Genomic DNA, 24,399 nt, shown 5'->3' with positions numbered 1-24,399 from the left:
TACTTATCTAGTGACTGAACGGGTAGAAATCAATGATGCCTACACGAAAAAAGTATGCTTTACAACAAAGTTTCATGTGAAGTGAACCGCAGTTGTTGCTATTTTGAATCAAGAGGAATTTTGTGTACACATGCCATACATATATTGACCACACTTGATGTTACAGTATTGCGAGAAAAAATACATTCTCAACTGATGGAGGAAGGACTTGAAGCGAAAACATCAATTTATCAAAAGTAGTTATGATCCCTTGATTGGCAACCCTACTGCAGAACGTTATTCCGACCTATGCCTTTAATATGTTTGAGTTAGCATCAATTGGAGCGACAACTATGGACAATTACACGATAGTGAAAAATCATGTTTCGAACTGTTATAAGAAATTAAGTGGACCAAGGAAGCAAATTCCACCTTCACAATCACTCCTAGATGCATCTACTACCGGTAATGTGTCTAGTGGCATGGCAGTGGAAAGTCAAAATGTACTTAGTCTTTATGTGGTTTGTACTAAAGGGAAGCGAGCATCAAAAAGGAAAGTGTCTGAAGTTGAAAAAGTGGTGGTGAGGAAGTCCAAAGGAATAAAGAATCAACCGGGTGACACAAAGCCTAAACCAAACAAGAAGAAAAAACAGATTGCTAATTTTGATCTATTACATTTGTTAAATTATTCATATTAGCAGTTTTTTCTAACATACTTTAATTCTTTATTAATTGAAGACTTGCCAAAGATCGCTACAAGATGAATTAGACACAAATGAAACTATTGGCCCTAAGTGATTATAGATTTTTAGAAGTGAAAAAAGTTTTTTAGAAGATTTTTTTAGCATTTGAGAAGTGAAAAAAGTTTTGTAAATATTTTTACTAAATGGGCCCTAAGAGATTATAGATTTTTCAAGAATAATAATGTTATAAATATGTATTTTGGAAAATGTTTGGAGTCAATTTTTATTATAATTTCCTTACAAATTAAGGGACTAGGATCCTCTATATTAACGTGATCGTCTTTAATTAACCAGTAAAATAATTAAGAGTGTTTGACTATAATAATTAAGCATGCTCATTTTTTAAATATAAAAAGAAACACATTTGACTATATATATACATCAAGTGGGTTGTAAATCCGAAATCTAAATTTCATTACAGAGAAGTTTCATTTAAAGCTTAAAGAAAATGACAAAATTGTTCAACTACTTGCTACCTATAAATAGACAAGAACTCCTGTAGTGAAAGAAACAATGGTCTTTCACTTAGGCTTGTTTGTTTCGTTTAAAACAAGTTAACATTTACATTTGGAAAAAATACACATATCTCTCTCAAATTATTACTGCATTCTTAGTGTCCCTTTCAAACTACTAATTGTATCAATGTTCTCCCTAAACTACCCATAAATGTCAATATTTCTTTCAAGGTTAGCAAAAATGACAAAAATGACTCTAAAAAATTTCAATAAGACAAAAATATCTTATAAATTAGAACAAAAATAAAAACAAAAAGTAAAAAAAAAAAAAAAAAAAAATTGTCTTCATTACAGCCTGTTTTGTCTTCTCTTGGTTTTACCAACTCCTTTAGAAGTTGGTTAGAAATTAAAAGTATGCTAGGATTTGTAGTTATAAAATGTCCGATTACAAGAAACGATTTTTAAAATATAATTAAGCGTTTGGTAAAATTGTAATTTAGTCTTTAAAATTGTAGTTTGGCCTTTTATATCGTGCGTTTTAAAAAACACACCTGCTTACCTACGATGTGAAAATACAATTTTTTTTTTTTAAAAAAAAAATACTCCCAAACGATACACCTTTTTGTGATTTTCTTTAAAATCACACTCCTAACCTCAAATTACAAGGCCAAATGGACTATAAAACACATAAGAGTACCTTAAGATGCCCTCTGCAACATCTCACCATTGCCACCAGCTGCATGTGGAGACAACTTTTCCACTAATTCCCTCTAAAGTATGGAAATGACTGTTAGAGTAAGTGATCCAGATGCCTTATCTCCTGTTACAACAACCAGTGTTCTAGATGTTAAGACTTCTACAGCAACCAAAAGTGTTTCAAACTCCTCACCCTTATCCATGAGTTGATCTCTCCTAGTTTGACTCTGTAATTGTTATCTATGTTTTGAACCTTGTAATTGTAGATAATTAAGTTTGAATTATAGGTTGTATTTATCTAGTAGTTACAGCAAAACTCTTGTAAGCCTATTTATACCACCTAATACAATGATTCTATATTCCAGCCAATTCTTCTCTCATTTTTACATGGTATCAGAGCTTCTTAAAGGTTAACACCTATCGATCCTATGGCTGAATCAAATAACCCTTCACAAACTCTTCTTTCTCCATTCCCAACATTTCTCACCTAACTGGAGCCAAATTAGAAGGCCCCAATTATATTGTTTGGGTATATCGTTTTCTTCCCATTCTTCGTACTAATGGACTCATGAGCATTGTTGATGGCTCAGAGCCTGCACCACCTAAATACCTCCCCAAATCTGAATCTATGAGTACAGAGACGCTCAACCCAGAATTTGTTTTGTGGGAGAAGAAGGATCAATTTATCCTTAGTTGGCTTATTGCCTCTCTCTCAGAGAAGATTGTTGCTACGATTTATGGCTTAAACACTTCTCATGAGGTGTGGACAGCCCTAGCACACCGTTATGCATCTCCTTCCAAGTCACGCATCAACAATCTGAAGCGTCAGCTCCAGAACCTCAGACAAGGGACTCAAAATTGCTCTGACTTTGTTCACGGAGCAAAATCCATTGCGGATCAACTGGCTCTTGTTAAACAGCCGGTAGAAGATGAAGATCTCATCTCTTATATTGTTGGAGGTCTCTCTCCACAATACAATCCTCTCATTGCTTCATTGTGGGCTGGAAAGGATCGCACCTTGCGACTTGATGATTTTCAGTCTGAGTTGCTGAATTATGAGCAACTTTTGGAGCATCAAATGGCTTCAGTTGATACTGGGTCTTTTGCACTTTATTCTCAGAAGCCTAATGGCCCCAAGGGCAAACCCAAGTTCAACAATGGAAAGCCACAAAATGGTCTTTACAGACCATCAAATGGACGTCCCAGCTATGCTCAACAAAATGGTAAAAATAGATCATCAAGTGGACCACGTCCTAGCTACAGTCAGATGAATCCACTTCCTCGTTCAGCCACCAACTCAACGCCAGGTAAACTGGGTTCTATTTCATATGTCAATGACAACTCTGCAACAATTTCATGTCAGATATGCGGCAAAAACAATCACCAAGCCTTGGATTGTTTTCACCGCATGGACTATGCCTATCAAGGGCGGCACCCACCTAGTGAACTTTGCTGCAATGGTATCTGAATCCAATGCCTTGCGTGATGAAGATGACTGGCTAGCTGATAGTGGTGCTAACAACCACATTACTCCAGAACTTGAGAATCTCTCTCTGCAGCAGCCATACCAAGGAAAAGAGTCTGTTGCTGTAGGTAATGGTAATGGTCTTTCTATTTCTCACACCGGCTCTTCTAGTTTCCATACTCCTAAAACTACTCTCCACTTAAAAGAAATATTGCACTGTCCACAAGCCTCTGCTAATCTCCTCTCAATAAATAAATTTTGTAGAGACAATAATTGTTGGTTTAAACTTACTGACACTTATTTTCTTGTTAAGGACAACCTCACCGGGGAGATCCTCTTGCAGGGACCCAGTGAGAACGGTCTCTATCCAGTGCATTTGCAGACTTTCATCAAAAATAAAAGAGAGTGGGGCAGTGTTGCATTCCTTGGAGTCAAAACTTCTTCATCCATCTGGCATAAGAGACTTGGTCACCCAAATGACCAGATTCTAAGTCGTGTTCTGAAGTCCCAGCACCTTCCAGTTTCTCTTTCTCAACGTCAACTGTCTTTATGTTTACCATGTCAAGTAGCTAAGAGTAGGCAACTCCCTTTTCCACAATCCTCACATGTAACTACTTCCCCTCTAGAATTACTTCACAGCGACATATGGTGTTCCCCAGTGTCTTCTATTAGTGGTCGTAATTACTATGTTGTGTTTGTGGATGATTATTCAAGATATTCATGGATTTTTCCTTTAATCTATAAATCTGAAGTTCTTGATTGTTTCATTAAATTGAAATGCCTTCTTGAAAATCAATTTTCTTCCAAAATTAAGAAATTGCAAACAGATGGAGGTGGGGAATACACTTCTCATGCCTTTAAAATTTTTTTGTCCAAACATGGCATTTTTCATAGAATTAGCTGCCCACATACATCCCAACAAAATGGAATCGCAGAAAGAAAACATAGACATATTGTAGAAACAGGGCTGACACTTCTTGCTCAATCTCATCTTCCATCAAAATTTTGGGTTGAAGCATTTTATACAGCTGTCTATTTAATTAATAGACTTCCAACACCTATACTTCAACTTGATACTCCTTATCATAAAATCTTTCATTCTCATCCTAATTATAACTCTTTGAAAGTGTTTGGATGTGCTGCCTATCCATTACTTCGGCCATATACAAAACACAAGTTAGAATTTCGAAGTAAACAATGTATTTTCATTGGCTATAGTTCCAATCATAAGGGTTACCGTTGTCTTGATTCTTCCACTAATCGTGTTTACATTTCAAGGAATGTAGTTTTTGATGAAAGTTTGTTTCCTACTCTTGATAAAGGACTGGTCTCTCATCCTGCAAGTGGCTCATCTTCAAATACAGGTAACCTTTTACCCTCTCATTTTTTTATTGCAAATGGCCTTGATAATACTCCTTTTAATATTGAAAATGGTGCCATGAATACTCTCAGACCACCTACCCCACATCTTGACCATGTGACTTCTCCTGCAACTAGTACATCTCCTAGAAATACCAACACTACACCCATGCCTTTTTCTACAGCAAATAGTACATCTCCTAGAAATACCAACACTACACCCATACCTTTTTCTACAGCACCCGTGACTCCTCCTACACAAGTGGCTTCTCCTACAACTAGTACCAATCCTATTGACCACATCTCAAACCTCACACCCTCTACATTAGATGCCGTGTCTGCAGAAAAATCTGATGTTATCTCTGATTCAGCTCTGAGTTCTGCAGATTTGACATCTACTGTTTTACCCTCAAAGGAGATTGATGACACCTTACTCTCCTTACCACCTGTGCTAAGCCAATCCTCTTCATCTAGCGTTGTTACCCGGTCCAAAACTGGCAGTCTTCAACCCAAAGTGTTCCCTGATTATCATCTTTACTACTCTACTCGCCATCCCCTAAAGGCTATGACTGCCACTTCTTTCCCTAGTGAGCCCACTACCTTTGCCAAAGCATGTTCTGATTCTAATTGGATGGCTGCTATGGAGGTTGAATTTCAAGCTCTTATGGATAACAAAACTTGGTCTCTTTGTCCAAGACCCAACAATCGAAATGTTATTCATAACAAGTGGGTGTTTAAGCTAAAACAGAAACCGGATGGCTCTATAGAGCGGTTTAAAGCCAGACTTGTGGCCAAAGGTTTTGAGCAGAGAGATGGAGTAGATTATACAGAAACATTTAGTCCGGTGATTAAACCAGCTACTGTCAGATTATTACTTGCAATTGCTGTGCATTATAATTGGCCTATCAAACAACTTGATGTTTCCAACGCCTTCTTGCATGGATATCTAAGTGAAGAGGTTTTTATGGAGCAACCTAAGGGATTTGTGGATAAGTCTCAACCTGATGCAGTGTGTCACCTACACAAGGCTTTGTATGGCCTTAAACAGGCTCCAAGAGCCTGGTTTCATCGTCTCACACATGCTCTTCTTGATCTTGGGTTTGTTGGATCTTTGGTGGATACTTCTTTGTTTATTTTACATAAACCTCCAGTTCACATCTTCATTCTTATATATGTTGATGATATTATCATAACTGGAACTCATTTGTCCAACATTAATGAGCTTATTTGCAGACTGCAATCTGAATTTAAATTGAAGGATCTTGGCATTCTCTCTTATTTTTTGGGCATACATGTTCATCGGAATGATCAAGGCTTGCATTTAAATCAAGCAAAGTATATTGTGGATCTTCTTCATCGTGTGAAGATGCTAGGTTCAAAGCCTTATACTGCCCCTTGTACTTCAGGTAAAAAGTTCACTAAATTTGATGGTGACCCACTGCCCGATCCTACAGTGTACAGACATATTGTTGGAGCCCTTCAATATTGCACCCTCACAAGACCTGACATTTCTTATTCTGTAAATCAATTATGTCAATTTCTGCATTGCCCCACAAGTGTCCATCTCTCTTCTGCTAAGCGTGTTCTTCGCTACCTCAAGGGAACGGCTGATCATGGGCTTTACTTTACTCCTGGCCCATTTCTTTTGCAAGCATATTGTGATTCAGATTGGGCTGGTGACCCAATTGATAGGAGATCTACTAGTGGATATGGCGTGTTCCTAGGTAATTGTCTTATCTCATGGCAATCTAAGAAGCAGCCGGTTGTCTCTCGATCCAGTACTGAAGCGGAATATCGCTCTATGGCCTTCGCTACTGCTGAATTATATTGGCTACGCATGTTGTTCAAAGACTTGCACATCTCTCTTTCTACTATACCAGTGTTATGGTGTGACAATATGGGAGCCATTGCATTAGCTTCTAACCCCATGTATCATGCTCGGACTAAACATATTGAAGTGGATTATCACTTCATTCGAGAGAAAATATTGCACAAAGATCTTGTTGCTAAATTTATTTCCACTGTTGATCAATGTGCTGATTTGTTTACCAAAGGTCTCACATCAAATCGTTTCTTGTTCTTACGTGACAAACTTATGGTTACAGCCCCTCCCATGAGTTTGCGGGGGGCTGTTAGAGTAAGTGATCCAGATGCCTTATCTCCTGTTACAACAACCAGTGTTCCAGATGTTAAGACTTCTACAGCAACCAAAAGTGTTTCAAACTCCTCACCCTTATCCATGAGTTGATCTCTCCTAGTTTGACTCTGTAATTGTTATCTATGTTTTGAACCTTGTAATTGTAGATAATTAAGTTTGAATTATAGGTTGTATTTATCTAGTAGTTACAGCAAAACTCTTGTAAGCCTATTTATATCACCTAATACAATGATTCTATATTCCAGCCAATTCTTCTCTCATTTTTACAATGACATGCTTTGTCATGTCATGTGATTTGAAGAATACATGTCATGATTTTTTAAGATGAAAATCATGTTTATGCCCAAATTAAACAGTAAATTAACTGCTTCCTAATAACTGGACCCACGTCACCAAACAACACCCCTGGGGCAGGAGCGGTGGTTGTTGAATGGGTCTATAGAGTAATTTTCCTCCCAGAATTTAGGACCAATCAAACACAGATTCTTTTCTTTATTACCAAACAATAGGAGCTAAGCTACACAATACATCAGCTGCCGGAGGCAAAGAGATCTAAGAAGAAGGAAAAGTTTGGAGCCAAATTCTACATTCACACCCTTTTTCTCACGGTTACTGGTAATTACAGTGATCATTTTTATTATTGTTATTATTATATTTATATATGCTCTGATTTTCGCTCTTCATTTTCAAATTTTGCTTTCATCGTACACCATTTTAGCTTGCATGTGAGATTCATTTTATTCGTTTGTTTTACTTAGTTTTTGGTTAATGCCCGTTTGGTTTGCGAGAAAAGAAAAGGCGGGAATCCAAAAAGCGTTAAAATTTGGGTTTTTTTTTTTTTTTTTGGTTTAGAACTTGAGAAAATTGATTTTTGTTTTTACGTCATTTTCTGTGCTACCCAGACGGAGGGTCTGGCGTTTTCTTTTCACTGCTTGCGGATCTGGAACTTAATATGAGGGTTATGAATCATTACTGCTTTAAAAATTGAAGTTGATAGTTGTTCCACGTTTTATCTTTGTTTTCTTTATTTTTCGCTTTCATTGCTGCCAAAAGGTTCTTATTTTTAGTTTAATGATTTTTGTTTTACGTTTATTCGCTTAATTGTCGGTTTTGAATAAATGGGTATTTGTGTTTTTGTTGAATTAGTGTTTTTAGTTTTGTGTGCGATGGTTTGTGGCTGTTTTGGTATAGGAGCATTTGGGTAAAGATTGTTTCTTATTTGAATATTCTTATTTTCTGATCTGATGGAAACAGATAATTTGGTGGAAAGGTTGGTGAGTTCACAGACGGCACCATTTAGTGCTCAGTGTAGGCAACATAGCTCTCCGTTCCTTCCTGCATTTTCCCATCGATTTACAAGAAAATTGAATATCAGTCACATTGGGATGAACAAGTCTCCTAAATCATTGAAATCAATTGCTGCTTCACTTCAACCATTGGAATCCTCAAAATTGGGCCACTTAAACAACACTCTGCCATCCAAAGGTTATGCTCAAGCAATGTCTTAGCATCTGTAATTTTTCAAGGGTTTAATTCTAAATCAGTGTGCTATTTTATTTAGTTGAGTTGAGTTTTGATTTATGTACAAAGATTGGAGTTGGCTTACCTAGATATCAATTTAAGAGCTTATGATACGAATTACTGAACTGTTTAAACATACACCATGTACTTTTTCCATGCAAATTTTGACTATTTTAGAATTTTGTTTCTGTGCTTGATGACTGCTATTTGAAATTTATAGACGTTCTTGAGTTATGGAGATATGCCAATGCGGTGTGCTTTGATGTGGATAGGACGGTGTGCCTGGATGAGGGCACCGATGAGCTTGCAGAATTTTGTGGAGCTGGAAAGGCTGTTGCAGAATGGACTTCTAGGTTGGATGTCCCACATTCGTTGGAACTACTTCAATTGGTTTGGTGTTAGTGTCTGTGCCTGATTTGGTTTCTGTTTTTGCTAGAGCCATGAGTGGTTCTGTTCCTTTTGAGGAGGCCTTGGCTGCCAGGCCATCTTTGTTCAATCCTTCCTTTTCGCAAGTCCAGGACTTTCTTGAAAAGTGGCCCCCAAGGTATGAGGGATTTTTTAATTATCTGGAGCATTTTTTGACTTGTCTGCTTAATAAGGGTGAGCTGGATAGCTTGATTAGAAAAAGAATTGTATTCTGCATTGAGTTTTTTGTAGCATATGAAGACATAATTCAGCAGTGGTCTATGGAAACATTACCATCTTGTGGAAGGAGGAATAATATATGTTGTCCTTTATACAAAAATATATCTAAAGTTGATCTTAATTCTAAAAGGCGGGCCAAATCGGATGTTGTCAAGACACTTTGTGCTTGCACCAGATCATATAAAACATGGAGAAGCATCCAATTTTCATTGAGATTTCTGAACACTTCTTTTAGTGCATTATCCCTTGAATAGAGTTCACTTTTATGTCAGGGTTTATGACTTTATGTATCATGTTTTATCCTCGCTTGGGCTGTTTTTTTTTTTTCCTTTATTTCTACTACGGTCAGACTCCTTGTTTTCTGTTCCATGTAGCTACATTTGAAATTGTCTGCTGCGTTAAGGGTTTCTGCGTTGCCAAATCATGAAGACATTTTACTTTAGATTTTCTAGTAGATTGTACAAAATGTTTTAGGGACTTTTCTGTCAAGGATTTGTGCTAATTGGATTCATATACTGAATTTGCTCATGGATTGTTCAGGACCAAAAAGGGAAAAACTGCAGCCTCTTAAACTTTTGTATGTATTTTCAATTCTCGACATGTAGGGCATATTTTCACTCTACTGCTAGTTTGACTGCATGGACCAAGCAAAGTTAATTCCATGTTTGCGTCCTTTATGGATTTAGTTATCAAATCATAACGGAAGAGACTCTTGCAGTTATCCTCTTAATAATTACAAGTTTTCTTGCAGCCACTATCACAAACATTAACTAAGCTCCCAAACATGTTAAATGACCTTTATGAAGCCACCTTATGCAAGTTTTGTACTTCATTCGTATAATTATTTCTGAAAATTTTCCCACCCCTTTCATGTAGTGAGTTGGTAGATTATTGTTGTTGTCGTTGTTATCATCATTATCGTTATTGTTGTTGTTATTTCTCGTTAGTATTAGTGAGTTGTGACTTTCACCAAATATAAATGATACATTTTAGAGAAGTGTTATGAGCATGAAACATGAAATTTGAAGTGTGCTAAGGCTTGTCAAAACTATTAACGTTATGGCTGTCATTGATTTCCAATTGACTGTATGTTGTTACGATCCTACTGTTAGTATAACTAATTCAGTCATGCCACCAAACCAAAACTATTAACTGTCTATACAATGAGGGTTTTGTAAAAGGTTAGAAAACGACCAAAAGCTGAACAACAATGAGGCTTTGTAGACATAATTTCACTAAGTGCTATCCGAAACTACAACGATACATAGTGCTATATAGGATATGTCATAATTGTTGTTTTCTGTCTGTTTGTCATTTTTTTCATGGAAACTTGATGCGAGCAATGACCAATATTTTAAGTGTAATTTGAATGGAATGATAACTTCCATTTCTATTTTTTGATATATAGGCTTTCTCCTGGCATAGAAGAGTTTGTCAAGAAGCTGAAGGCTAAGAATATCACTGTTTACCTGATCTCTGGAGGCTTTCTTCAAATGATCAATGTATGCTGTCAATAATCGAATGAATACAGTCCCTTTCATTTTTGCTGGAAGCATCCATTGAAGAATAAACACACACACACACACACACACACACACACACACACGCACACTCAATTGCCTTATTTAATTGGATAGTGGTTGCAAGTAGTCTATCTTGGGAAACAGGAGCATGTGGTGGTGTTCTTACAACATTGTTTAAGTAAAGTTCTCCTACGTTATCAAAAAAAAAAAAAACATTGTTGAATCTCTGTTGCAGTGGACCCTAACATGACACATGCCCCAACTGAGTTAAGGAACATGCTGGACTCTTTAAGTGTAATTGATGATAACACTTGAGTACATACTATATTCTTGAGTAGAATTTTATGAGAAAATATCAAAAGAAAGAAGCTTGTGGTTTGTTCATGTAAAGCCCATATTCCTTCATGCCTTATGCTTCAAATGCGCCTTACACTTCAAATGCGTTGAAGGTTAATGCCATTTTGCGATACATTCTATAGTCATAGGACTCATAAGGTGTTTTTTATGTGGGCACTGGGATACAACATCTATATCTATTTTAAATTGGAGAATGAATCGAACATCAAAGTACTCTCTTTAATTTTTAATTAAACAACTTCCTTTGAAGCCTGTTGCGTCGATCCTTGGGGTTCCACCTGAAAACATTTTTGCCAATCAACTGCTATTTGGAAGTGCTGGGGAGTTTGTGGGGTTTGACACTAAGGAGCTTACTTCAAGGAGTGGAGGAAAAGCCACTGCAGTCCAACAGATAAGAAAGGTAAATCCCTTGGCTATTTGTGTAATATTTGTTTGTTAAGTGTGTTCTTTGCGAAGCTAATGAATTTGGTTTTCCAGGCTCATGAGTACAAGTCATTGGTCATGATTGGGGATGGGGAGACTGATCTTGAGGTAAGTTGTCCACACCAAAAATTGTCTACTTTTTGGCAAATTTCCATTAGAAACCTGCTGATGTCCCTGATGTTTCTGTTCCATGAGTTTGAACATATCCATGTACGAGGAAATATGTATGTATAAGGAAATTTTTTGATGCTCAGCTTGCCTTAATAGATTTTGAGATCTGCCTCAAAAGTTATGTTACCATAGACGGCTCTTGTGGTCCATATAAGAGGAAATGTGTATATCAAGTCTAACTTGCTTCATACGAACAGGCAAATTTGTACTTTTTTTTTTTTTTTTTCCTATTCCAACAAGATTATGATTTTTTATGAGGTTCCAATTTGCTTTGAGAGTCGTCCGCGGTTATCTTCTATTATTATTATTATTATTATTATTATTTATTTATTTTTTAAATCAGAATTTTCTACCAATGTAATATTTCTTTTTGTTTTGCTTTTTTGCTCTCATACATAGGCTCGTAAATCAGGAGGTGCGGACTTGTTTATTTGTTATGCAACTTATGCTAGTGTCCAACCTCGAGAGGCTGTTGCAGCAAAAGCTGATTGGGTGGTTTCAGTTTTAGAGATCTAATAAACTCCTCGAAATAGCTTGCAGTTTTCTGGGTCTAGTTATATTTTTTTAAAAAAAATTTGATAATTAATTATTTTTGGGATCACTGATCACTTGCAATATAAAGGCGTATTCATCCCGTTATTGCTAGGTTATTATTTGATGCCCACTTGTGTATCTAATTGTATTTGGTTCAACCCGTGGGACAGATGGGGATATAAAAATTTTGTTTTGTTTTGTTTTTTTTTTTTTTTTTGGGTTGAATGTTACAATGTGAGAGCAAACAAAAGAGAGAGAGAGAGAGAGAGAGAGAATTGGTAATGCTTCTTGAATATTGAATATTTATAGGCCTTAGCTGTTGGAGTCTAAGTTTTGAACCATTTCATGGTTATAATTTAAAACAAGACGAATGCGCATCATAACATACATGATGCTCCCAAACGCCGCACTAGAGTAAGGTACATAAAATTAGAGGAATTTTTTGAATGATTCTTAACAAATAAATCTTCAGCCTGATTGTCAATACATTTTTAACTCTATCTTGTCATTGACTCCATAGAATTCAAAACAGATTTAATATCCTTAAAACCCTAGGGTCCTCAAATAAAAAAAGTGTTATAAACCCTAGGGTTAACCGAAGGGAATTGGATTTCGGAGCTTTGATTATTTTATAATTTTTTTAACTGAGAAAGGAATTTGTGATGTAATTAATGTATGTACGATTGTCGGGTTCCAAAAAAAAAAAAAAACTAATAGAGGCCCAACTAACATCATGATTCAAACGGAATGCAAAATGGGCCAAAGCCCACTAATCCAACAAAGCATAGTATTTTGATTTCTCTTTCCACCGACTGACCGACATAAGCCCTTCACTCCCAATAAATTAATGCTGCTGCCGTAAATATCTACTCCCTATACATGCATAATATCTCATTCTTTTCTCTCACGCCTCCCTCAGCCTCACTCTCGTCTCACGTTGTCACGCAGCCTCCAAACTTCCAAAGCCCTAGCCGCCGCTTCTTCATTTTCCCTTCGCCGCTCCCGCTCAGCCGTGCTTAGCGTCCACCGGAGCTCCGATCACCAGGTTTATTTCTCATTCTATCTCTTTCGCTCTCTCTCTCTCTCTCTCTGTATCAGCCCCATCGAGTGTTATTTCAATTATTTCAGATCGAGTGTTGTTCTTGTTGTAACAATTATTCGTCTTAGTTTCTAACAAGTTTATTTCTATTATTTCAGATCAATTCCGAGTTCCGGCTTCCCACCGAATCAAGCTCTCTCTCTCTCTCTCTCTCTCTCTGTCTCAGCCATACACGTAAGCCTTTCCCTCACCTTCTTATTCCCACCAAATTCACGCCGCTCCCCTAACTCGAGAAACAATCCCTCTTCTTCTCTTTCCCAAATCTTATCCTTCCTTCACTATGGATGAATTCATGCCAAATAGCAGAAGAAGAAAATACTACTCCATTGATGAATTCATGCCAAATATTAGAAGAAGAGTATACTCTGGAAGCACCAAGACTTCCTTGGCCGATGCTTCTAAGACTCCGACCACACTACCGGTACAGGAGCCCTCTCCGTCACCAACCGAAATTCTATATAATCTCCCACCCAAATTTTCTTACGACATCTTTTTCAGTGCGGAACTTCTCTGCTCCACCGACGATGAAGATAGTGACGATGAAGATTGTGACGATGAAGATAGTGACGGGGAATTTGACGATTCGAACTGGTATAAGATCCATATTCATGCCGATGGTCCTGCCGAGTTATACCCAGAACCGGTCCTTGCATGTTGGGCAGGAAAACTTCCCAACGACGTTGGCTTTGCAGCCCTAGGCTCCCATATATACAGATTTGGTGGGGCGACTAATAGTCTGTCGGGAATGGGCATTCGGGACGTGTATAAATTACAGGTTTTTCCATGTGTCGCCAATGATTGGGTGCCTGTTTCTCCTATGTTATCTCCGAGAATTTGCCCTTATGTTTCGGTTTTAGGGAATAAGATTTTTGTTTGCAATTATTTTAATTATTATGATGAGGATGAACTTTCTGATTCTGACGAACTTTCTGATTCTGATAGTTTTCCTTGGGGTGAGGTTTTTGATCCCGTAAATGAAAAATGGGAAGCCATCCCTAATCCTCCGTTTCTTCCATTTTGGAGATATGGAGTCATAGCTCTCGAGAATCCAGACAGGATTCTGGTCTATCTCCTTGATAGAGGTAGCGATGATCATAGCGATGATGATAGCAATAGCAATAGCGATAGCGATGATGATAGCAATAGCAAAAGCAATAGCGATAGCAGTTGTGATAGGCTCTATTTGTATAACATGCAGCATGGAGGATCTTGGACGCATCTGACTCGGAGTTTCGGTCCCTCCCCTTTTATCTGGGAAGCAAGCGTAATTGTAGGTAATACTATATACTGGGTCGGACTCGATCTCAAAGATGAGATTCAATTGTTTGCCTACAATATTGACTTGGATATGTGTCTAGATGCACCTCTTAAAGTTGTGGGAATGGATCTGTGTCTAGAAGGATGTCTTAAAGATTTGGTGGCAATAAATGATGTTGTTGCCTTCATCCATATGGAGAATCAAAGGTTCTGCTTCTTAAAACGGGAAGTACTTGATCATTATCTTTACTGTGTTATAGCTGATGTTTCTCAGATCCCCGAGAGGAAGACTTTAAATATATCGGTGGTGTGGAAAAAAAAATATGCCATGGAATCCGCTAAATTGTCAAATTTGCTTGTACTGTAAGTGTCTTCTTTTCCCATTTGATTTGAAATATTGAAAATCTATAATAGTTTGTTGCTTCCCCTTTGGGCGAGTCTGTGTTCTTGTTTTATTTTTTGAAATAATGTGTTTATGTCTTGTGTAAGTGCTAATGGGTGTTAAACTTGCGGGCGCAATGGAGCAGATTATGGAGCAGATTATGGGCAGATTGTGGCTTAATATGTTAGGTATTCTCTATTTGTTCCATGTTCTTATGCAATCTCTATTAATATGTTTTGTTTTTTCTTCATTCTTTTGTGTTTTTTAACTGCAATTATAGTACCATCTAACTGTAGATGTGCCTCTAAGTATCATATGGATAAGTAAGAAAAAGAAGAAAGATGACATTGTGGGATACCTTGTATTCAAATCCAAACCCAAAAACCTAGAAGCTCAATTGTCAAATAGCAAATATTACATTTGTGTGTGCATTGATCTCTAACTGTTTGATGTGTATGATCAGGAGCCATAGAGATGTTGAAGCAATTCAGAGTGTGGCCATACAAGGAAGGATTGTTGCTGCTCTTTTATTTGTTTACTTAAATTGTATGCTGTTCATTGGTGACAGAATCTGTTCACCCCTCTTTGGTGTAATTACTTATTTAAGAAGAATAGACAATGATCTGTTCACCCCTCTTTGGTGTAATTCATATTTCTTTCTTAGAGCACTCTAAATAGCTTCTCTAATCCCAATTTGCCAATTTGGTTCCCTATAAATTTAGAGAAAACCCTCCAAAATTGAGATGCAATAGATTTCCTTCACATTCCGTAAACTAACATTGAGCTACAGCTCCAACGCGCGCGCGCGCACATATATATCTATAGGCCGGCACTGTAGCTCGCCTCATTCATTATTTTTATGCAAGAATTATTTCTTTTTTCCTTCGTCTTTTTTTGGTTTAAAAAAATATTTTGTTAGTTATTATTATTCACAAAATCATTCATTTGCAATCTCTTGCATTTCACACGACACCCTAATCGTTCCTCACCCGAACGAAAGGATAGCAACACACTTTTCTTTTCTTTTCCAGCCAATAAAATGAATTTGGCCTCTCTTTTTTGTTTTTTAAATAAAAAATAGGGAAAAATATAGTTTACCCCACTGAAGTTTCAGGAGTTTTTTAATTTTAACTCAAAAATTCAAAAATTGGCAATTTACCCCATTGAAGTTTCAAAAATTGACAATTTAAACCCTCTGTTTAATTTTTCCGTCAAAATGGACGAAAATCTATGAAATTACATCATTACTCTCAGGCATTTTTTAAAAAATTTTCGTCCAATTTAACGGAGAAATTAAACAGAAGGTTTAAACTGCCAATTTTTGAAACTTCAAGGAGGTAGATTGCCAATTTTTGAACTTTAGGATTAAAATTGAAAAGCTCCTGAAACTTCAGGGGGGTAAACTACATTTTTCCCTAAAAAATAAAATCTAACAATGGTGGTCGGCCAATCACCTCTTTTTTTCTATTATTAATTTTTTTTTTGTTATACATGAGGTGTCAAACGAGAGCTATGTGGCATACCGCTAATTAATTGGTTGTTAAGTTGAAAGGAGAACCTATTAGAAAATAGAAGAAAACTTAAGAACGTAATTTTCGAAATTGAATACCTAGAGATTAAATTGAAATCGCATGAAAACTTAAGCTCTAAATTTAATTTTTCCTATTAAGGTTTGTGAATAGTGATGAAGGAATGGTAAGATTTGGGAAAGAGAGAAGAGCTTTGCAAAAATTGAAGAGGCGAGCGAGTGAAGAGAGTCAGATTCTTTCAGAGTTAGAGCATGCACATTGGTTTATGTATATTTTTATGCAAAATGGTTAATCATAACCCACTTTATCTAATTTAGATAATTTCAAAACCCCTTTTTTTTATAATGCCCTTAAATAATAGTCTAATTTACATTTTCGAAATGTTTTAGTGTTTAATTTGCATAAGTTAGTTTTGTTTTAGGTTCTCTCTCTCTCTCTATCTCTGAGTAATCAAAACTTAGAGTTTTCTAGCTAGAAAATGAAAACACGTTTGAAGTTAAAGAAATCTCAGGTTTTTCGTTTGCTATATTTGACAAACCAGATCTAATAGTATACTAACTAGACGTTTATATAAACTAGCGTATTCTTTTTCTTTTATAATTTAATTTAAGAACTCTCTCATGAATATTCTATTTCGTCATGCTTTCTTTTCTTTTCTTAATCATTTGCTTAATTTTGTTGTGTGAAATTTTATCTGTTGCTTTGTTACATAAAAAAAGAGAAAAATTTGAGACCTATCAAGTTGCAAGTGGATCTTAAATTAGTGATCCTATGAGACTTGACAAAATTTTGCATATTTTGTGAATCGAAACGATAGTTTACTATTATATATTACAATCATAGTAATATTACACATTTGATAACTTACAACAGATCACACAAGAAAACATGAATTGCCATATTATTCGGAAAGGAAAAAAAAAAAAAAAAAAAACCCTCTTGAGTCTCCAATCAACTATATATATCAACTATTTATGTCAGCACTAATGATTTTATTTTTATTTTTTTTTTCTTTCTTAATAAAGTAGAACCACTACACCTGCTTCTAATTGGTATCTTATAATATTCTCATCTATCCATTAAGTTACTCAGAACCTATAACATTTCTTTGGCATTTTCAGCTTTTCAGATAGTGAGTTTCTCATGAATTATCTTGTGATATATATCAACTATTTATGTCAGCACTAATGATCTCAGGTTGTTCTTTTCTTCTACCAAATACATACTTCGTGATTGTGTCTGTTGAAGACACAAAAGACAAACATGCACCATCTCTAGAAAACAGACAAAGTGAACTCTTATAGTAAGTGCAAATTTTTGTCTCAAAAAAACAAATCAACGGGCAGAAAACTAAACAAAACAATTAAGCAAAAGCAAATTAAACATTTATTTATTTCTTATGTTTTTCACAAAATCATTCTCAAGGGCATTATAGACAGAATCAGAATCATGTTGTGGGTCTAAAACCAATACTCAAGAGCGAATCATTTGGGTACCACACAGCGGATGCTGATGAAAAAGAGACAACTGTTTTCACAATTTGCCGGAGGAATATTCCTATTCATATTTGATGCCAATTTGTGATGTGTGTATGGTTGCTTGAATCAGCGGTACACAATTTCTAGAGTCGTTTGGATGTGTAAAGATGTGTACAAGAATTTCAAGCAAAACAGAGAGATAGTTTGAGCGAGATAGAGATTGATGATGAATTTTGTTCCCACACATAGCGAGAGTTTCCTATCATTTTTTTTTTTTTTTACTATTCTAACAATTTCTTTTATGTTATATATGCGAATGATGGTTAAAAGAAACAATCTACAGAAAATAGTCTTTTCCTACTACTTTTTTTTTTTTTTTTACTTTTATAAATTTTACATGTAATAAAGAGAGAAAGAGTTTCCTATTGATGTTTTTTATAAGAGATAGAGAGAGAGAAAGGATAAGAGATATAACGATTTTTTCGTTTACAATGTTGAACATTGATAGGCTTTTTTCTGTGTTTAATGCACATTGTTTACATGTTTAATTGACCCACAACATTGCGTAGAAAAAATCAAAGCATAGAAAAAATATATATATATTGATTGACGACATTGGCTTTTAGGGTTGTATATATTATATATAGACTATGATTTTTTCCTTCAAAGCTTTTATGAGGTTATATCAAATTAATTTTTGGGTAGCCTATCAGTTAATATAAGAAATACGCCATGTGTGAGTGTGATAATGTGTTCTTTTTATAGTCAAGAATATTTACAATACTCATTTAGGAACTCATAAGATTCCTACAATTGGTTTTCTACGGTGGGTGTAGTTAAAAGGTTGTTTTGAATGACTATATTAGCCAAAAAAATATTTATAGTTCCTTCCGTTTTATACATCTATGAGAACAAATATTTAAGAGAAATGATAAAAATTATTATCTCAATCATCTTTCAATTATCTCCGTATAGTGAATGGGTGAATCTACCATTGAATTTTTGTGAAACCCACATGAGTCTACAAATCCAATGGTGGATCCACTAAATTTACAAAAAGAGAAGGTTAAAAGACGGTTGGAAAAATGATGTATTTATAAGGATTAAACTTTATAAATTTTTAAATTTAATTCATATAGATGATATGCAGGTTTTTGCTATTTAGTAAAGAAATATGTTCAAAATGATTTTATGAACATTTCAAGTGACTCACAAGAAATATTTCCATATTTCAGCCATTGGAATGTTTTTGAAATGCTTCACGTATGTATATTCCTCCTTATGTTCTCAATTTTGTACTCGCTCGCCTGAAGTCATGCCGTTCTTAGATGTCAATAAATTACTTTTATGTTCTTCTCAAGATTAATTTCATGAGAGAGTATCAACCCAAATAACAATGTAGATAGTCCCCCCGCCCCCACCCCATTCCCCAGCCTCTCCCCCACCAAAAAAGGAATCCCATAGCTTATTGAGTGCATACTGTGTAGAATCTTCTACATTAATATACACTATGTACCACCTTAAGGCACCCATTTTCTTATTCAAAAAGATCATTCTTCTCAAGTCAAGATTCAAGAAGTTCAAAGATGTTGATACTATTCAACAGCTACAATCAATTTGTTTCGAAGGGGTATCAACCCAAATAACAATGTAGATAGTCCCCCCACTTCCTACTCTCCAGCCGCCACCCTCCACCCCATCCAACAGAAAAAGGAATAGCTTATTGAGAGTATACTATGCAGAATCTTCTATAATATGTACTATATCCCACCTTAAGGCACCCATTTCCTTATTCAAAAAGTTCATTCTTCTCAAGTCAAGGTTCAAGAAGTTAAAAGATGTTGTTTTAGCCCACATGTTAGTTCAGGTAAGTTTATTGTACTAAAAAAAAAAAAAAAAAATGTAGGGGATTGTCCATCTGAAAGTTTATCCAAAGAATCGAACAAAGAAGAAAGCAAACAAAACTGTTAAGGGGTGACAAGGGCAATTTGGAAATTTCAAGTCAAAAATCTGTATATATGTGTGGATCACGTGCACAACTTTCCATCTATATCAACGGCAAAATCTAACAGATTGTGTAAATTGTAACATAATGGTAGTTTGAAGAGGCCAAGTATCAAAAATTGAAGTTTGGAGGCATCTTTGCAAAAGGGAAATCAGCTTGGGGGAACCAAGTATAGTTTCACTAAAAAAATAACCACCTAATTGATCTAATTAGGAATGGGGAAAAACAAGTATCAATTCAACCATGTGAAGAATTCTTCACAATAACATGTTGAAAAACAATATATTAATAAACAAAAATAAGAAGGACGACAATTATCCTATCAAAGGTAGGTTCTTCGATTGTGATCTTGGCCAGCAAATTTCTTACACTGGAGAATACACCATTAAAAATGTCATGAAGTAGCAAATAATATATGTATATGTAATATGTGTAAGGTAAGGTTTTAAGCTTCAGGCATTTGCAAGTTAATTTCAGCTTCTAGACTGACATTTATTCAAAATTTTAATTTTACAAGGTATGCACTTAATCTTTAATGTTTTTAACTTAGTTCCAATTAAGTGTGACCAATATATAATAAGCCAGAAAAGAGGTTGCAAACCTCTATCCAAAGGTGACTAAATCAAAAAATTCTGACCATTCAGTTTTGATGATTCCCAACTCATCTAGTAACCTTGTATGCCATTAATCTTTAAGCTTTTAACTTATAACTTAGTTCCCAATTAGGATTGAACAAATTAGGTTACTAAATCAGAAGATTCTGACTGTTCAGTTTTAATGATTTCTAACTTATAACTTAGTTAATCACCTAATTTGTGGTAATAAACTCAGGATTAATAACTATTTTCATGGAATATTAAAAACAAAAATCCTGAGTTGCAGAAAACAATTGGGAGACTGAAGCTAAATCATGTTGAGGATGAGAAAAAAAAAAAAACATGTCCCAAATAGTTCAGGTACCAGAGAACAATGTCAGAATAATCAATAGTAACCCAGGCAACTGCTATGTAAACATATCTCAATTGTTGAATGGAATTTGCAAATCTAGGATTAACTAAAAAAATCCAAGTTCCCAAGAACTTAAAAGATGTTGTATTAGCCCACATGTTAGTTCAGGCAAGCATAAAATCCTAAAGCTGTGGTACTTGAACATGTTCCATAATAAGTGCAATATGAAGAAGCCATAATAAGACCTTAGTTCCATATTTTGGAGACGGATTCGTTCAACAACTAGATCATCACCACATGCTTCAGAGTTAATATCATCTTGCTTCTTTGGATCTTTCCTTGTGTTTTCCAATTGACCTTTCTTTCTTTTCCAGCCACCAGAAAAGGGAAAAAAAAATTGTGTGAAGCAGGTTAAAATTTAAAACAATGAGAAATTAAATTCGAATTAAAATCACTTCACATAATCTTGCAAATTAAAAGCTTATGAACCATAATATTCGTTTACCGACGCAGAGTAACGCTATTTACTCCAATAGTGCTAATGATACCAAAAGGTGGGAGAACCATAAAAAAGCTATTTACTCAAGGACAGCCACAAGTAACCGGAGAAAGAAAACCATAGCATCAACAATTAACATAATGTGTTTAGAAGAAAACACAATCAAAATAAAGATGCCCACAAAAAGAAATCAATATCATGCCTACACCCAAATAATAAACATCTCCCTCAGGCTTTAAATTTACTTCTCTAGAAATTGATCCTTTAGGCTTTTGCATTTTTGGTTTACAAGGAAGAGAAAGAAAGAAAAGGAAGAAAGATGCAGACATGGGGAGAGAAAACTAAAAAAGTTAAGGGAAGAGCCAAACTGCAAAAAAGGGAAGGAAAGTCTGAAGAACAGTAATGAATAGGTGAAACAAAACCCTATAGAATTAAAATTAATTAGGTTATTACCAGGGGCGGAGCCCGGGGAGGTTCCCACACTTATGGGTATAATTTTTTTCGCCACTGTGGTTGCCCACCCTCAACCAACCATCAGGGCAATTTACATTGCCGGAAGGAGCAAGACTCACGAAGAAGATGATTTAGAATTTTAGTTTGAGTCTTTCTGAGATTTAAAATTTTAGGATGAAGAAGATGATTGAAACGGGGCGTTTAAAATCCATGAAGAAGACAATTAAAAGCTAAATGCACCGTTTTCATTAAAGCTCCTTTAAACGCAACGTTTTCACTAAAGCATGAGGATGCACTTTAACCTTCAGTGTTAGAATTTTTTATTTTTTATTTTCCTTGGCACTTGGCAGCTTGAGACATGAGAGAAACATGAGGCGCCGCGTGCATTCTCATGGTTGTTAATTAATTATTAAAAAGGGCTAATAAAGAAAAGAAAGAACACGGATTTTCTGTCTTCTCTCTCGTTTTTCTCTCTGGGATTAACTAGGGGTGAGGTATTAGTCTCCATTATTGTAAGTGGAGGGTGTAGGAGTTTGCTTCGTGTAGGGTGTATGTAGGTATGGATTCGGATCTGGAGAAATTATGGAGCAAGATTTCTTTGTCCGAGGGTGAGAAGTGTGGGATATCCGTTACGGAGGGTGAAGTGGTTACTGTTTGGAAGATTGGGAAAAGATGCTTGATTGGCAAGATAAGACCTGAAAAACCTATAAATCGTGAAGCTTTCAAATATGTTTTGTCAAGGTTATGGCACCTGACAGGATCGGTGGTGCTTAAGGAGTTGCAAGATTATATTTGACTTTTTGAGTTTGCTTCCTTCTCATAAAAAAATAAAAAAATAAAATTACTTCATGTTCACCATTTCACTAAAGCTTGAGGCGTGGCAGTGTGAGATACATGATTATGAAATAGACATATAAAAGGAAAATGCTAAAAAAAGTTGAGAAATGATAGGGTTCTCAAATTTTTCTTTATATATATATATATATATATATATATATATATATTGGTTTTCAAAAGTGTCACTACTCATCATCTCATATGATTTATTATAAATTAAGGCACGAGGAGATAGGATGTTGACACATTACTTATAAATCAATTTTAAAAAAAAAAACAAAAAAATAAAATTGAAAAACCTAACATTTCTCAAAAAAGTTTAAAGCCTAAACTGTTGTGATTTCACAATTCGCAAAGTTTGATACAAGTGCCACGACAATTTCAGTCTTTCATATTTGCGATTTGCGAATTGAGTCAGTCAAATTCTTCATCTTCAAGCCATTTAACAACTAAATTCATATACTTAATTTAATTATTGTTTTTGAGAGGTGAACAATAAAGAGACTTATTAGAAAATAGTAAAAAGTTAGTCATTTTTTTTTATATAATTTCTTTCTTGAAAAGTCGAGACAAATTCTGAATTATTACTACGTGTTACGTGCTTGAGTCCTCACTATTAGCTATGAAAAAAATTATGCAGCAATTTCAAAGTATTAAGACTTGCAATGCCTTCTAAATAATAATTAAATTTGGTTGAATTATTTATTTATTTTGTTTCTTATACTTTCTAAAATAATAATTAGGTGGTAATAAGTTATTACCATTCCTCTTTTGTGTCCTTCTTCAAAATGAGGCCTTTCCTTTGTGTACCTTAAAAATAAAAAATAAAATTTCTGGGCATGGTCTAATTAGCATGAGGGTACATGACTTCCCACTTCAACCATAAATATTTTAACACGAATACAAACAGTTGAATAGCAATTTTAGTGAGCTTTTTAAATAAAAGTTCAATTTAAAGTTTTTCTTTTTTTCTTTTTAAATTTGAAAATTCATTTCTTTTTTTTTTCTTTTTTTATAGAAAACTTTGACTTCATTTCATAATCAAATCTAGAGTACAAGACTCTAAACAAAAAGAGCAAAATGCTCTAAAGTTACAATAGAATAAATGCTATTGGGAATCTCCTCTATCCAAACTTTTTCCATTTTTTCCTGTGCTGCAAGTTTTGCCAGACCATGGGTTGCCTCATTAGCTTCCTGCTGGACAAGCAACACCTCCCATTTTTTGAATCCAGCTAAAACTCTTATGATATCCTCAATGATTTGTCCATAACTACTACACATAGAGACATTAACATTTATAGCCTTGACCACCACTTCAACATCCCCCTCAAAGATGATATTCTGCATCCCCAAATCTCTGCAAAATTCCACTGCACATAGAGCCCCCATTGATTTTGCTGTGGTTGGCTCAGGAAAACCTTCTCTAGTGAAGCTTAAAGCAGCACTTACAAGCCCCTGAGAATCCCTGATAATAACCCCTATGCCCATTCTTTTTTGTTCAACATTCAGAGCAATATCTCAATTAGCCTTAAAAAAATCACCCAAAGGACGTGTCCATCTTGCCGGAACTACAGCACACGTATTTGAGCCCAACACGTTCTCCTTCATCATTGTCCTTCGAAATTGGTTCAGCATTTCAGCATTTCAGCAGCTTGTGTAGCAAGTTGATTTGGGTGAAGAAACTCACCCCCGTGAACAGATGTGTTCCTTCTTGCCCATATACACTTTGCTGTAATGGCAAATAATTCCACCTCTTCCTTACTGCATCGGGTTAATATGTACTCAAAAATCTCAGAAAACAAAATTCTCCCACAATTGCTCTTATGAAATTTTTGTTCACTCGCCCCCCACACATCTCTAGCTGCCAGGCATAACCACAATAC

General features: G+C 35.4%; 2 protein-coding genes across 6 annotated transcripts; one reads left to right on the top strand and one right to left on the bottom strand.

Annotated features, from left to right (window-relative positions):
- Window positions 1-12,901: 12,901 nt before the first annotated feature.
- LOC132185797 (uncharacterized) lies at window positions 12,902-15,401 on the top strand. 5 transcript variants are annotated; one of them, XR_009440641.1, is made up of 5 exons: window positions 12,902-13,074; window positions 13,227-14,210; window positions 14,327-14,402; window positions 14,487-14,955; window positions 15,231-15,401. XR_009440641.1 is itself a non-coding variant. In XM_059599589.1 (5 exons), exons 2-4 carry the CDS (start codon window positions 13,413-13,415, stop codon window positions 14,953-14,955), a joined length of 1,302 nt encoding a protein of 433 aa, XP_059455572.1. In that variant the 5' UTR covers window positions 12,902-13,074; window positions 13,227-13,412; the 3' UTR covers window positions 15,231-15,401. The 5 variants fall into 5 exon arrangements, 3 of the variants coding, with proteins under 3 accessions (XP_059455572.1, XP_059455573.1, XP_059455570.1); XM_059599589.1 differs by having other exon boundaries at window positions 13,227-13,549; window positions 13,627-14,748; window positions 14,913-14,955; XM_059599590.1 differs by having other exon boundaries at window positions 13,227-14,402; window positions 14,487-14,748; window positions 14,913-14,955.
- Window positions 15,402-23,578: 8,177 nt separating this feature from the next.
- Window positions 23,579-24,004, bottom strand: LOC132185207 (uncharacterized). Its single transcript, XM_059599012.1, has one exon. The coding sequence runs from the start codon at window positions 24,002-24,004 to the stop codon at window positions 23,579-23,581; it is 426 nt and encodes a 141-aa protein (XP_059454995.1).
- Window positions 24,005-24,399: the final 395 nt, after the last annotated feature.

The sequence above is a fragment of the Corylus avellana genome, chromosome ca6, assembly GCF_901000735.1.
Source record: "Corylus avellana chromosome ca6, CavTom2PMs-1.0".
Lineage (NCBI taxonomy): Eukaryota > Viridiplantae > Streptophyta > Magnoliopsida > Fagales > Betulaceae > Corylus > Corylus avellana.
Note: the sequence above shows the minus strand (reverse complement) of the source record. Positions and strands in the feature narration are given on the sequence as shown.

Bases quoted from the DNA above. Each gene is read 5' to 3' on its own strand.
- LOC132185797 (XM_059599587.1), top strand. From the start codon at position 13,409: ATGGATGAATTCATGCCAAATAGCAGAAGAAGAAAATACTACTCCATT. The intron at 14,749-14,912 runs GTAAGTGTCTTC...GCAATGGAGCAG, and splicing joins TTGTCAAATTTGCTTGTACT to ATTATGGAGCAGATTATGGG.
- LOC132185207 (XM_059599012.1), bottom strand. From the start codon at position 24,004: ATGGGCATAGGGGTTATTATCAGGGATTCTCAGGGGCTTGTAAGTGCT.